The 14,048-nt window shown below is 40.4% G+C and overlaps 1 protein-coding gene across 3 annotated transcripts; it reads left to right on the top strand.

Moving 5' to 3' along the window:
• The first annotated feature begins 3,218 nt into the window (after positions 1-3,218).
• Positions 3,219-11,239, top strand: LOC100280567 (pseudouridylate synthase). 3 transcript variants are annotated; one of them, XR_563474.4, is made up of 11 exons: positions 3,219-3,597; positions 5,327-5,383; positions 6,200-6,277; positions 7,103-7,156; positions 7,411-7,493; positions 7,702-7,801; positions 7,881-7,943; positions 9,543-9,821; positions 10,382-10,442; positions 10,540-10,773; positions 10,865-11,239. XR_563474.4 is itself a non-coding variant. In NM_001366136.1 (10 exons), exons 1-10 carry the CDS (start codon positions 3,313-3,315, stop codon positions 10,638-10,640), a joined length of 1,161 nt encoding a protein of 386 aa, NP_001353065.1. In that variant the 5' UTR covers positions 3,286-3,312; the 3' UTR covers positions 10,641-10,884. The 3 variants fall into 3 exon arrangements, 1 of the variants encoding a protein (NP_001353065.1); NR_158751.1 differs by having other exon boundaries at positions 3,240-3,597; positions 10,540-10,707; positions 10,865-11,205; NM_001366136.1 differs by having other exon boundaries at positions 3,286-3,597; positions 10,540-10,884.
• Positions 11,240-14,048: the final 2,809 nt, after the last annotated feature.

Genomic DNA, 14,048 nt, shown 5'->3' on the forward strand with positions numbered 1-14,048 from the left:
TCATAATCCTCATCCCCTACGGATGGTACCTATGCTCCAAACTCAACAACATTCCATATACTTTTGTGGAGTGAGGTTAGGTGAAATTTCATCAAATTACTCCACCTACCATAATCTTCACCGTCAAAGGTTGGCGGTTTGCCTAATGGAACGGATAGTAATGGAGTATGTCTAGAAGTGCGAGGATAGTGTAAGGGGATCTTACTAAACTTCTTGCGCTCATGGCGCTTAGAAGTTACGGAGGGCGCGTTGGAGCCGGAGGTGGAAGGTGATGAAGTATCGGTCTCGTAGTAGACCACCTTCCTCATCTTCTTTTTCTTGTCGCCACTCCGATGCGACTTGTGGGAGGAGGCTTTCTTCTCCTTCCCTTTCCCCTTTTTGCGGGACTCTTCCGATGAAGCCTTCCCATGGCTTGTAGTGGGCTTGTCGCCGGTCTCCATCTCCTTCTTGGCGTGTTCTCCCGACATCACTTCGAGCGGTTAGGCTCTAATGAAGCACCGGGCTCTGATACCAATTGAAAGTCGCCTAGAGGGGGGGTGAATAGGGCGAAACTGAAATTTACAAAGTTAATCACAACTACAAGCCGGGTTAGCGTTAGAAATATAATCGAGTCCGCGGGAGAGAGTGAAAAACAAATCGCAAGCGAATAAGGAGTGTGACACGCGGATTTGTTTTACCGAGGTTCGGTTCTCGCAAACCTACTCCCCGTTGAGGAGGCCACAAAGGCCGGGTCTTTTTTCAACCCCTTCCCTCTCTCAAACGGTCCCTCGGACCGAGTGAGCTTTCTCTTCTCAAATAAACCGGGAACAAAACTTCCCCGCAAGGACCACCACACAATTGGTGTCTCTTGCCTTGGTTACAATTTAGTATTGATCTCAAGAAAGAATGAGAAAGAAGAAAGCGATCCAAGCGCAAGAGCTCAAAAGAACACAACAAATCACTCTCACTTAACACTAAAGCTTTTGTGGAATTGAGAGAGGATTTGATCACTTGGGTGTGTCTTGTATTGAATGCCTAGCTCTTGTAAGTGGTTGGAAGGTTGAAAACTTGGATGTCTTGAATGTGGGGTGGTTGGGGGTATTTATAACCCCAACCACCAAACTAGCCGTTTGGTGGAGGCTGTCTGTCGCATGGTGCAGCGGACAGTCCGGTGCACACCGGACAGTGTCCGATGCGCCAGCCACGTCACCAGGCCGTTGGGTTCCGACCGTTGGAGCTCTGACTGCTGTGCCCGCCTGGATGTCCGGTGGCACACCGGACATGTACTGTAGAGTGTCCGGTGCGCCACTTCGCGCGTGCCTGACTTCTGCGCGTACTGGCGCGCATTAATTGCTTCTGCAGGTGACCATTGGCGTGAAGTAGCCGTTGCTCCGCTGGCTCACCGGACAGTCCGGTGTACACCGGACATGTCCGGTGAATTATAGCGGAGCGGATTCTCGAAGCTGGCGAGTTAAGAGTCGCTTTCCTCTGGAGCACCGGACAGTCCGGTGAATTATAGCGAAGCGCCTCTGAAAATTCCCGAAGGTGAAGAGTTTGGCTTGGAGTTCCCTGGTGCACCGGACACTGTCCGGTGCGCCAGACCAGGGCTGCCTTCGGTTATCCGTTGCTCTCTTTGTTGAACCCAATTTTTGGTCTTTTTATTGGCTAAGTGTGAACCTTTGGCACCTGTATAACTTATAGACTAGAGCAAACTAGTTAGTCCAATTATTTGTGTTGGGCAATTCAACCACCAAAATCAATTAGGAAATAGGTGTAAGCCTAATTCCCTTTCACACCCCGCATGCTCCCATGACGACGGCGGTTCTCAGCCCCCTACGGAAGCAAGGAGACGTCAGCAAGGTCCCGACAACCCCGACAGCTGTGCTTCTACAGGGCTCAAGCGCTCCTCCGATGGCCACGTCGCCACATGCACAGGGCACTAGCACCTCTCCGACAGCCACGACGACATGTACATAGGGCTCTGGCTCCTCTCTGCTGGACACGTTAGCATATCGCTATACCCCTCATTGTACACCTGGACCCTCTCCTTACATCTATAAAAGGAAGGTCCAGGGCCCTCATACGAGAAGGTGGCCGCACAGGAGGACGGGCTGACGGACATGCTCTCTCTCTCTCTCCCTCGCGAACGCTTGTAACCCCCTACTGCAAGCGCATCCGCCCTGGGCGCAGGATAACACGAGCCACGGTTCCCCTTTTTTCCCCTTGTGTTTCATCTCGCGCCGACCCATCTGGGCTGGGACATGCAACGACAATTTACTCGTCGGTCCAGGGACCCCCCGGGGTCGAAACGCCGACAGTCGCGGTCGTGGGAGCGGGAGTCCAGATGTCTACGCGCATTTGCATGGTGGTTATTAGATGAAACGTGGTGGATAGAAACAGATCTACAAGCTTCACGCGTGAGGGACGACGTTGGAAACTCGTCCTTTAAAAAGGTAGAGATAGAGAAATAGAGTATTTTAAAAAGAAAAAAGCACTATAATTGCATATCCGAAGTTCTATTAGGCACGACAGTGGAAACTCATCCTTTAAGGGCTTGTTCGGTTCTACCACAATCCATATGGATTGAGGGGGATTGATGGGGGTTTCAATCCCAGTAAGTCAAAATCCCCTCCAATCCGTATCAATCCCCTCCAATCCATATGGATTGAAAATAACCGAACAGGCCCTAAAGGAGTAAAGAAATAAACTAATTTTTAAAAAGAAAAAGCACTATTATTACATTTCCGAAGTTTTATTATTATAGGAAATATTTGGTTCTTGACTAACTATACTACAGCTTAGAGGTGTTTAAATGCACTAGAGCTAGTTGTTAGCGGTTAAAATTAGGCGGAGACATTCAAGCACTATAGCTAATAGTTCAATTACTAGTTATTCTTAATAAAATAGTTAATAGTTAGCTATCTATTTATTAGTTAGCTAATTTCACTAGTAACTTTTTAGCCAACTAACAATTAGCTCTAGTTCATTTAAACACCCCATATCCAAAGTTAGTCAGTTAAATTGAAAGAACTAAGGGGTGTTTGAATGCACTAGAGTCTAGAACTAATGCTAGTGGCTAAAATTAGTTGAAACATCTAATACTCTAGATAATAGTTCAGCTATTATCTATTTTTGATAAATTAGTTAATAGTTAAATAGTTATTTATTGGCTAGCTAACTTTACCAAAATATTTTAGTCAACTAACTATTAGCCGTGAAAACTTTAAAAAAAAAGTTAGACTAGACAGCCACTTGTTCTCAAATCACTTCTTCCCGGACTCCCAGACTCCTCCCAAAACCCTCGCATCCTCTCCCACGCATGTCACAATCGCCATGACCGACAGAAACCCCGCCGCCGCCTCAAGCAAGCGTCACTGTGACCTCTCCCTCGACGATCCCACGCCGTCGGCCAAGCTCCAGCGGTGCTCCGAGCCGTCAGAACCAACGCCGGCGGGGAAACCGAACGGCGGCGCGGCGACGGGAGAGGAGAGCGAGATGATGGCCGGCGCACGGAACCCTAGGGCGCAGAGGTACCTGGTCGCCGTGGAGTACATTGGCACCCGCTTCTCCGGCTCACAGAAGCAGCCCAACCAGCGCACCGTCACTGGGGTCCTCGAGGTAAGGCGCTTGACAGTCTGAGATGTAAGATCAAAAGTAGTAGCCCAAGATGTTAGTATAGCTGCAGACGCAAATTCTGAAATAAATTTTGTTGGAATGCTGATGCCGGATGGTTTTGTTAGAGATAGCCTTGCAGATGATGGGATAATAGATAATTGCAGGAATAAGGTGAATTTCTTGACTGAATGGCTTGGATGTGACCTAGCTACCTTGTTTGGATAGCACTGGAGGAATTACTGCGTTAGCTATGGTTGTGAATTGTGATAGTTTTTTATAATGGGTCACTGAATTAGAGGCTGCAAATGTTTTGGATCCATTCCTTTAAATCAGGTGGTTGATGCCCTGACACTGTAGAAGTGTAGATATATTGTTGAAACATCCATTATATATTTTGTTATCTCAAGGCATCTGATTAATTTTTGTTGTGGGACATGAAAAATGACTCCAGTGCCTTTTCCTGTCACTTGTCAACTGGAAGCTGATCACTACAAATGATCATGCGGTTCCTGTTCTCAAATGCCTTGTTATACCCTCCCTTGTCATCCTTTACTGGTCCATTTACATGTTTAAGCTTATGTAGCTGACTATTTCCATGATCATATGATCCATGCTAGCAAAGACTTCAATGCATATTTTTTTTATCTAACGTTCTGCAATATATGCCTTTGTCCTTCCAAGAATAGTGTCACCATTTTAATGAAGCACTAAACATATAATCCCCAGTTATTTCCCACTGTGGATGAGTCCTTAAATTTCTAACTTGAATGCACAAAACATGAAGTTACATAATAGGAGTTAAAGCCACTTGTTGCTAAGATTTCTTCAATTTGGAGCTGGCTAGCCTTGTGGCTTTTTACATGTTTAAAATTTAGAGGTGGGGTCTCTAGAGTAGGAATAGGAAATTTTGTGACATTTGAACTATTTTTTTGTTCATATGATCTGATGCTTAGGACAATGGCTGATGATAGTTGAGCCTAGTGATCGACCTAAGATTAGTGGGAATGATAATCAGAAATTCAGAATGCATATAGGGTAAACACATTTCTAGTTTCTGGTGCTTGGTCAGTAAACTGGGTAGAAGACTGCTGTTGTGGCTCCCTAACGGAGAGGGAAAATTGTACCGTTAGATAGTCAAAAGAGGTCTTAAAAGAGTATCTGCTCGCCAGTCGACAACTTTCTTTCAGCTCATTTGATTCCATGGAATTAAAATAGACATGACAAAAACAATTAAGGTCTGCCTCAAACTGGAGATTTCATTGTGCCTTCTGCCTTTCACAGATCTCCATGGGAGACTGGAGAACATACATTTGTTTTCCTTAGTCTTCTCATGTCAGCTGTACATCGGCCTACAAAAGAAGTGAGGCTTCTGTGTATATACATCACATGGTATTGCATCAGTATTACTAACACAATTCTTGCCACTACCATTCCACTAATATGGTAGCAGCAAGTCTTCTATAGGTTTTTTAATGTCACCACTCACCATCATTATCACCATCACCTGCAAGTCTGCAACAATAACAAAATGACAAACAACAAAGCCTTTTAGTCCCAAGCAAGTTGGGGTAGGCTACCTCCAAGTCTGCAACATAGTTAATCATACTTGTCAAAACTATTGCCTCTTTGTCGATTACTTTAGTATTTATATAGCGTTTGCTTAGTAGTAGAGGTTAGGGTGTGGATGTTAGATCTAGCTAACACTTTACCCTTTTTCTTTCTATTATTTCAGGAGGCATTTCACCGATTTATTGGGCAGCCAGTTTCAATAATCTTTTCTAGCCGAACGGTACGAGAACTTGGCTTTAATGCAAATGCGAATAAATTTAGTGCCTTCTAGGTTAGTATGTATCTTTGCCTTCTAGTTGTAGGTTAGTGTCGTAGTATGTATCTTTATTGCAGTAGGTTAGTACACATTATTTTGCGAAGGCAAGACATTTAATGGACTTGTATTTTGTTGACATTCTTGCTTTGAACTTATGATGCTTCACTATATCTTTTCTAAGATGTCCTAGAATACTCGCTTTCCTTTTTCTTTTCTCAACGAAATGCTGTCCTAGCATACGAACTGCTAGCCACAAATGCATAAATTATTTGCAGAGTGGAATGATACTAGCAGATTCATCAAAAGTATGTATGCGTTATTGTATTTTCAAAACCATAGCAAACATCCAAATGCTCAAAGGTGTGTGATGGAGACAATGCTGGTGTCAAAACAATAATTAAAAGAAGGAGGTACTTTTTGAATAGGCGTCAACTGTGGTCTATGGAGTTAGGATCGAACCTTGCATGACATGCCATATGAGGCTCTATGCATTTACTTCTTAGTTCCAAACGTACTTTGCTGTGTAGGAAGAGATCTTCAGATCGTTGCCATGGTTTGAGGCCTGATTAGTGTTTTTACTGATTTGTAATGCATACTTTTCTTTAGTACTTTATTCTTGTAGTGGTAACACTTCTCTGGACTCTGGAGATCTATTTTAATGTGTTTAATGTCCTTTGCTTTTGTTCAGGTTCAGGCTACTTAATTCTTGTACTGGTCAATCTTCTCTGGACTCTAGAGATCTATTATAATGTGTATAATGTCCTTTGCTTTTTTTTTCAGGATGCAGGTGTTCATGCTTTATCAAATGTTTGTCATGTTGATGTTGAGCGGATAAGTAAAAGGAAGCCTGGCGAAGTTGTCTGTACACAAAACTCATTTTTTTTCTTAACACTGATTACCGACCAGGCCTTGTCTACATCTCTTGACACTCTAAACTTATTTCTTTTTTTGATCTTTGCATGATAAGTATATTTGTGACAGTTGTTGTTATGCCTGATTTAAATCTTCTAGGTTTTCCAAAATAAAATTCTACAAGCAATAGAATTACCTTTTCTCCTGACCTTGCCTCTAAATCATCTATTTTGTCCGTTCCAAATCATAATTCACTTTAGCTTTGCCTTAAGTCATATTTAACCAAGTTTAAATAAAAATGCACCAACATCTACAACATCAATTAGTTTCATTAAATTTCTATATGAAATGTCTTGATAGTTCACAAAATGTTGATGTCGTTGAAGACCTGGCGGCTGGCGCCACTGCTGAAACAAGTCGCTGTAGTCTGGGCGTCTGGATTGATGTATTTTGGTGGGAGAGTTGTTTGGTAGGTTTTGAACTGTTTGTTGTGAGTGTTGTTAGTAGTTGAGAGTGATTGTTGGTAGTTAAACTATCACAATGTTGATTGTAAGCTGGTAACATCAGCAGTGGATATTTGACTATTGGTAAGCTTTCTAATAAAGCTGGGTGAATGCTTTTGATCTAAAAAATGTCTTGATAGTGCACTTGATTGGACTTTAAGATTTTAATATGTTTTTATTCCTAAAAACTTGTTCAGTTAGAGGCATTTGACTTAGAACCAAACTAAAGTGTCCTATAATTTGTAAAAGAGGAAATAAATAAAAATATGTTTTCTAGAACAGCGCCTCTTATAACTCCTGCTGCTGATTTGCTTTTCCCTTTTTACAGTTAACACCTCATGAGCCTGGAGTTGTAAAACGTGCTGTGAACCACTTTCTACTGGTAAGTTTTGGACTGAATGAGGTTGTGAATCTATCACTCTCTGAAAACAAAATGAAAATTTTACAGTGAGGATTTTCGACCATTTTGGTTGGATTGATCTGTTTTACTGAGTTGAATAAACACAAATTTGTTTACTTTTTCTTGAACAAGAAAAAGGTGTTGCTGATTAAATTTGATTTTTCTAGGTTTCCATATTTGCTATAATTGGTCTCCTTCTGTTTGTATTTATGTGCTCCACTTCTTTGTCCTTGCAGAAGAGTGAAGGTGACATAATGGTGACTGATGTCTGCTGTGTTGCACCAGATTTTCATGCTAGATACAAATCTCTAGAGCGCACGTAGGTAGCAGAATATATAATACAATCTGGGCATGTTTAAAGTTACTCTTGTTCGAATTTCAATCTTGTGTCCAGTATTTATAAATGGCTTGCAGCTTTAAGATATGTACTAAAAAGTTAATAGCTAAGCTAGCTCATAGATTACTCTGTTCGCCTTCTGAAATGCTGAAAATGTTTCATACTACATGTTTTACTCATTTTTTTGAAGATATCACTATCGCTTGCTTGCTGGACCTGAATCAACATCTGTTTTTGAGAAAAACTCTGTTTGGCATATATCTGAAGATTTGGATATTCAGTCAATGAAGGTGAAGTCTGGAGCTATATTTTACTTGTTTGCTGATGTAAAATTGTGCTGCTGTTTTCCTGATGGTGTCTCTTCTTCAGAAAGCATGCAGCATACTTGTTGGGCATCATGATTTCAGTTCATTTCGAGCGGCTGGATGTCAGGTGATATTTACTTCTTAACTATTGTGAATCATCAGGTTTTTGAAGTGCACGGAGTTCATAAAGAAGTGTCTCATCTACTGTAGACAAAGGCACATTTTATTTTACTATTTAATTTACCATGATGTTTAGGACTTCTGCTATTAAGCTTGTACCTAGCACTGCTCCCCTGCAAAACATTGATAAACCAAATGGATTAGTCAGAATACAAAGTTGTGAAGTACACTTTTCTTTTCCTTTACAAGTTACTTTTCAATAGCTTAATTTATTTTTTCCTTTAAAGGACAAATTAAGTCTTTAAAAAAAGCAAAGTTGCTTGGTAGCCAATGCCCATGGGATAGGGCCTAGGTGAGCTATGTGACAATTAGGCCGACTCCAGCAGTTCAACCAAAGCTTACACATAAGCACTGTTCTGCACTGTTCATAGAGTGGAGTTTGAATATGGGTATGAGTATAAGTAAGCTGACGGAGATAGTCTTAGACACTAGATAGAATGGTGTTGCCTAGCACATATGCACCTGAGCAGCCATTTTTTAAACTAGTGCAGAACTGCAGATTGTGTGTCCTGGCATCCCCATTAGTAGTGAATAAATCATGCATAGTGTTGGCCTCACTTCACTTGCACCTAAGACTACCAATCTTTCTTTCGAAGCCTGGTGGGACGGGGCAGAATATTCTGTTAGTGCTGAAGCGCGCAGGGAATTAAACTCCTTCATTACCTTCGGCACTTGGACTATCTGGAAGTTCAGGAATGATTGTGTCTTCAATGAGGTTGTCCCTGATACATGTACTGCTTTGAATCTCGCAAGGGATGAAGCCCATTTTTTGCTGTTTGGCTGGAGCCAAAGGATTATCCCTAATCACAGCAAGAGGTGTTGTTTAGAGTGCCTTTGGATTTAGGTCAGGTCTCACTTCTCTGTTTTTGGTAATTAAGTCCTAGTAGTTTGAGTGTGTGTGGTGGTGTTTGGGTCTCTATATGTCTCTTATCTTTCCATCAATACAATGATACATAGCTCTCCTGCGAGGCCGAGAAAAAATACCTGTAACTTAAGTATATCTGCAACGATTCAGTTTCAAAGTCATTCTAGATGTCAAGAAACAAAATAAACATGCATCAAAGATGAATTTGAGATTAAATCATCGCAGGTTTATTTGATTGTGTGTACTACATGCATGATTCTTGTGATTGTCTTTTTTTTTTGCAATATGTTAGCTGTTGGGTTTATTATATGTTGGCTAAAGGGGATGCCCCAAACCCCAGGATACCAGTGAATTATGCTTTTAACAATGTAACAGAACAAAAAGTCTAAACTGTACCTCTTGTTTTCACAAGTTCACTCTTGGGTTATAACACTGTTTGTGTGCTATTGATTTCTCTTAGTAACTATTTCTCATTGTGATGTTTTTTTAAATGTTGCAACATGTTGAGTTAAGTATGTGTTGGCTAAAGGGGATGCCCAAATGCCAGGACACCAATGAATTACATTTCTAAACAATGTAACAGAAAAAGCTTAAACTCCACCTCTTGTTTTCACAAGTGCTCTCATGGGTTATAACACTGTTTGCATGCCATTGATTTCTTTTAGTAACTGTTGCTTGCAGGCAAACTCTCCAGTGCGAACTCTGGATGAACTTAGTGTTACAGAAGTATTCCCTTTCATGTTTTTTCCTTCAAGTGTAGAAAGATCAGAGTTGGAATTATCAAATGTCTCTCTTGTTTATTCAAGGAAACCAGACATGGAATCTTCTGGGAAAGGATCTGATGGTTCCTGTACCAGTAGTGTGAAATCAGATTTTGAGAATGGAAAAGATTTTGGAAAGCGGTCAAGGCACCGTTGCTTTGTTGTTACTGCAAGGGCACGGTCTTTTCTTTACCACCAGGTTAATTTGGTTTCTTGAACGCCATAGATTTCTTATTTACTCTTGGCATGCTTGTTCTGGATTTTTAGAGTGTTAATTAAAACCAAACTTCCTTATAAAAAAACGAACTTGTGATTTGTGCTGGTGTGTATTGGATTATAATTACTCTTATTCTGTACCAGATGTCATTCACCGTTGATCTACTTTCTTCATCATTGTTTTTATGCATTGTGTTAGAAGCAAAGGCAGAAATGTTACTCAATATGATCTCTATTGTATATTGGGTGAAATTCTTATATCTCTGTTTGTCCTAGTAATCGAGGATCTCCAAATCGTGTCTGAAGTTTATCATGTCTTATCTATGCATAGTTAAAGGTGATGCTATTTGTATTTGAGTGCCTTTAGAGGTAAATGCTTTGAAATTGCTTTTACTATTTGTGTTCGGAGCCACACTTTTTTTATTTTATAACTTGATGGATGCTGTCACAGTATTCATATGGGAAGCTGCAGGCTCCATCCATTTGTTATTATTATTATTATTATGCTTTTTGGCTAGTTCTCTGATGCCCTATTTGGCACAGGTAAGGTTGATGGTCGGTCTTCTAAAATCTGTTGGGACTGGAGATCTAACAACTGCAGATGGTATGGTTTTATGTTCTTCTTCTTCAACTTCTCTGAATACCTTTTTTGCTTCATGATTCATGACGGTGCATTGAAGTGAATATTACTTTTGATGCAGTTGAGAGAATTCTGGATGCAAAGACGGTTACTGCTGCACCCAGTATGGCACCTTCTTGTGGTCTGTACCTTGCTAACGTTAAATATGATCTGAATACCTGAAGACAAGTTTTATCTAGTGGCTTCTGTTGGTGGGCCTCCAGATTTTGTCAGCTGTTGGCTATCAAAGGTATACCTGAATCCAATCTATGAATAGTGCACCTCAGTGAGTGCAACTTTGAAGTATCTGTACCAGGTCGAATAAGATATTCAAACATGTCCTTTGCTTATCAAGAATGATACATCATTATACACCTTGTCGTAATCTGTAATTTCACTTTGATCAGGAATTATATGCTGCCACTTGCCAAAGCTTTCAGTTGCCTGTTTTGTCCACTGAATCTTGCATGGTGATTGAAAACCTAGAATTAAGTTTATCTGTCAGCACAAGAGCCGGCTTCATTCTCTTCTTGTACACAGAGCTCTTCTGCATGTTCAGAAACAAAATAGGTAGCTTCATTTTAGTTAAGTTCAACTATCCACTCTTTAAATTTCAGCTGGATCCACCCGATTTTGTTGGGTGTACGTAGATTTGACCTGGTAGGGGCAAAATTTTATTTCTTGGTTTTCTCATGACTGTACTTGGTTCTTGATATATAATTAATTAGCCAAATGCGTTGTGTGCATATTGAAAATATTCTTTTCTGTTCCTTGATAAATTACATCGAGCAAGACTGCAAGAGAACTTTCTTCAAGAAAATATTCTTTTCTGTTCCTTGATAAATTGCTTTATTATCGTCAGTTTCTGTTGTGCATTCGAAAAAAACTTGACCTGCACGAGATAAGATAGCCCTGGCAAAATATCGGAAATCTCTGTCGCCACAACGGCATTTGGCTTGGGACAGATGAGAGATTTTTTTAACTCCTGACTGAAATTCGCTCTTATAATAAGTCAAACTTATGATATAAGGAACACCACTTACACCATCTAAACAACTCAGCGTGAGGCCTTTTTGCTCCGTTGTGCATTCCGATTCAGATGATCAAATCTTAGTGCAAGATGATAAAGTAACTGGCTTCATCACTATTAGAATTAGTGGTTGGGATTCATCGGGACCTGTTCTCTAGTAATTTCTGCCTCTTCGCTAATACACCTTATTTAGGATAGTTCGGTATTGAATGATAATGATCTCTAGACATTTTCGTAACTTAACACAGCTTAGGTAATAACTGCACATTCCAAAATCCGTAGTCCTGTGTTCTATTCTGTCTCAGATCTCAGTATCTGATGATATGCAAAATTAAAATAAGGTCCTATTTGTTTACTTTCATTATGAGGAATTGGAATCTTACTAATGGAATAAGCTATTTTTTTAGAATGTGATATTCCTCCATTTTCCAAAGTTATCATATAAGTCTATCTCAAATTCATGAGTGAGAGATGGAATTTGATTCTATATATTTACATGTTATTTTTTCGATGTACAACTTATAGCACACTCTTCTACTTGCTTTGTTATAACATAAATGTAATATATAACTATCTCTATCATATGATTTAGAATAATATATACAAATATTATATATATATATATATAAACTTAATTAGTTTTGTCTAAATTATAATTATTAAAATGGAATTTAATTCTAACGAAATAAACGGGGGAAAAGAGTGCGGGTCCTGCCTAGAGTCGGCTATACTAGCTTTTCAGCCGCCTTCTGGACTCGGTCAGCAAGGCTTCCCCATAAAACTTGTCTAGATGACTTTGGTACTTAGGGTCTGTTGGGAATTTGTTCTCAAATGCTAAGAGTTAAGAGCAAGGCAACATAACAAGTGTTAAATATTATAGTCCTTCGTCCTTCAATACATTAAGTCCTTTCGGATATAATGAATTCTGGACGAAGGTTGTGAAGGAAAAAACCTTCGTAAGCATCATAAATGATAAGAAAGAATTTACATATCAAATATGAAGAATAATATAAACATTATTATTAACTTATTTTTATTTGCATTACCATATAAAAATAACAAATTATAAATGTACCTTCGGTTTGAAGGAAAGCAAAGGTACAAGTGTGATGCAAAAAGCGAATACCAAGTCAGCGTGAGTACTGTTCATCTATTTATAGGCAAGGGACGCAGCTCATGTAGAATTACATTAATGCCCTTTACATTTATCAATAACTCTATAGTAATTCTTCGAGGTCTAATTTGCCTTTTCATATTTAAGTCAGTTCCTCTTCTCTGCTATCATGCCGAAGCTTTTCTGCGCACAACTTCGTGATCATCTTATCCTTCGTCATAATCGCCTTTCGTCTCGCTCAGGCTTCGTCCTGACCATACTCTTGTATACTCATAACCCGATTCCGAAGATACCTGTTCACATATTTCACTTGGAAAACATTGTTAAATCATGTTTTAGGACCTTCGGAAGCCGAAGGCCCCCAACAGTAGCCCCTCGTAATATTAATTTGCTAGAATGATAAATTCATATTGCAACATGGACGAAGGCCTTAAGCCGAAGGTCCGAAAAAACATTTTCCCTCTGCTAGAATAGCAACAGTCATTGACAAGCGGGACCCTCCAGTTTTCAACACACTAGGTGTATAAATAAGAGCTCACCACGAGTTTATTTGGCACGCCTTCTTGCCATCTGCTCTTGCTCACTCGACCTTTAGCCTGTGCGCAACAACACTTGCTTGGCTTTTTAAATTTTTAAGCTTCGGTTTCGAGAGCACTTTCCCAGCATTTGCGAAGATGTCTGAAGATAAGAAAGTTGTTGCTGAATCGAAGCTGAGCCTTTCTGAGGAGATGCATCTCGGCTTTCTTCAATCAATAGCAAAGACCAATACAGAGAAGATCACTAGGGAGATTTTGGAGGGTTTATCTGAAGACACCGGTGACAGTGACAATTATGATGTGGATAGTGGTGGTGAAGATTCCGAAGATCGACCTTGGCGACCAAGCCATGCTGTTTTTGGTAAATCAAGTATTAAACAAAGCCATCTTGTCAATATGAGGGGTAGATATTTTCGGGACTTGTCTATTGTGAGGGCTGACGAAGGAGAGAAAACTTGTCCGACTCCCGAGGAGAATGAAGTCGTGATATTCCGAAGCTTCTTAAAGGCTGGACTGCGGTTTCCCTTGAGCAGTTTTGTCGTGGAAGTACTGAAGATATTTGAAATCTGCCTTTATCAACTTACTCCCGAAGCAATCATAAGGATGGGCATCTTCGTCTGGGCCGTGAGGAGCCAAGGTTTAGAACCAAATGCAAAAAGTTTCTGCAACATACATGAGGTATTGTATGAGACAAAACCCTGGGGTAAAGAGCAGTATCACAACAATTTTGGCTGCTACAGCTTCAGCGCCCGGTCTGGGTCAAGCTGTCCCGTGCCAACCTTTCGAAAGAGGTGGCCTGGCGACTGGATGACAGAATGGTTTTATGTGAAGAGTGACTTGAAAACACGGGAAGATATTAAAGATATCATTATGCGCCTTATCTGGCAACGCTTCGGCCTCCGGAGGCCGAA

Source organism: Zea mays, chromosome 3 (assembly GCF_902167145.1).
Source record: "Zea mays cultivar B73 chromosome 3, Zm-B73-REFERENCE-NAM-5.0, whole genome shotgun sequence".
Classification (NCBI taxonomy): Eukaryota; Viridiplantae; Streptophyta; class Magnoliopsida; order Poales; family Poaceae; genus Zea; species Zea mays.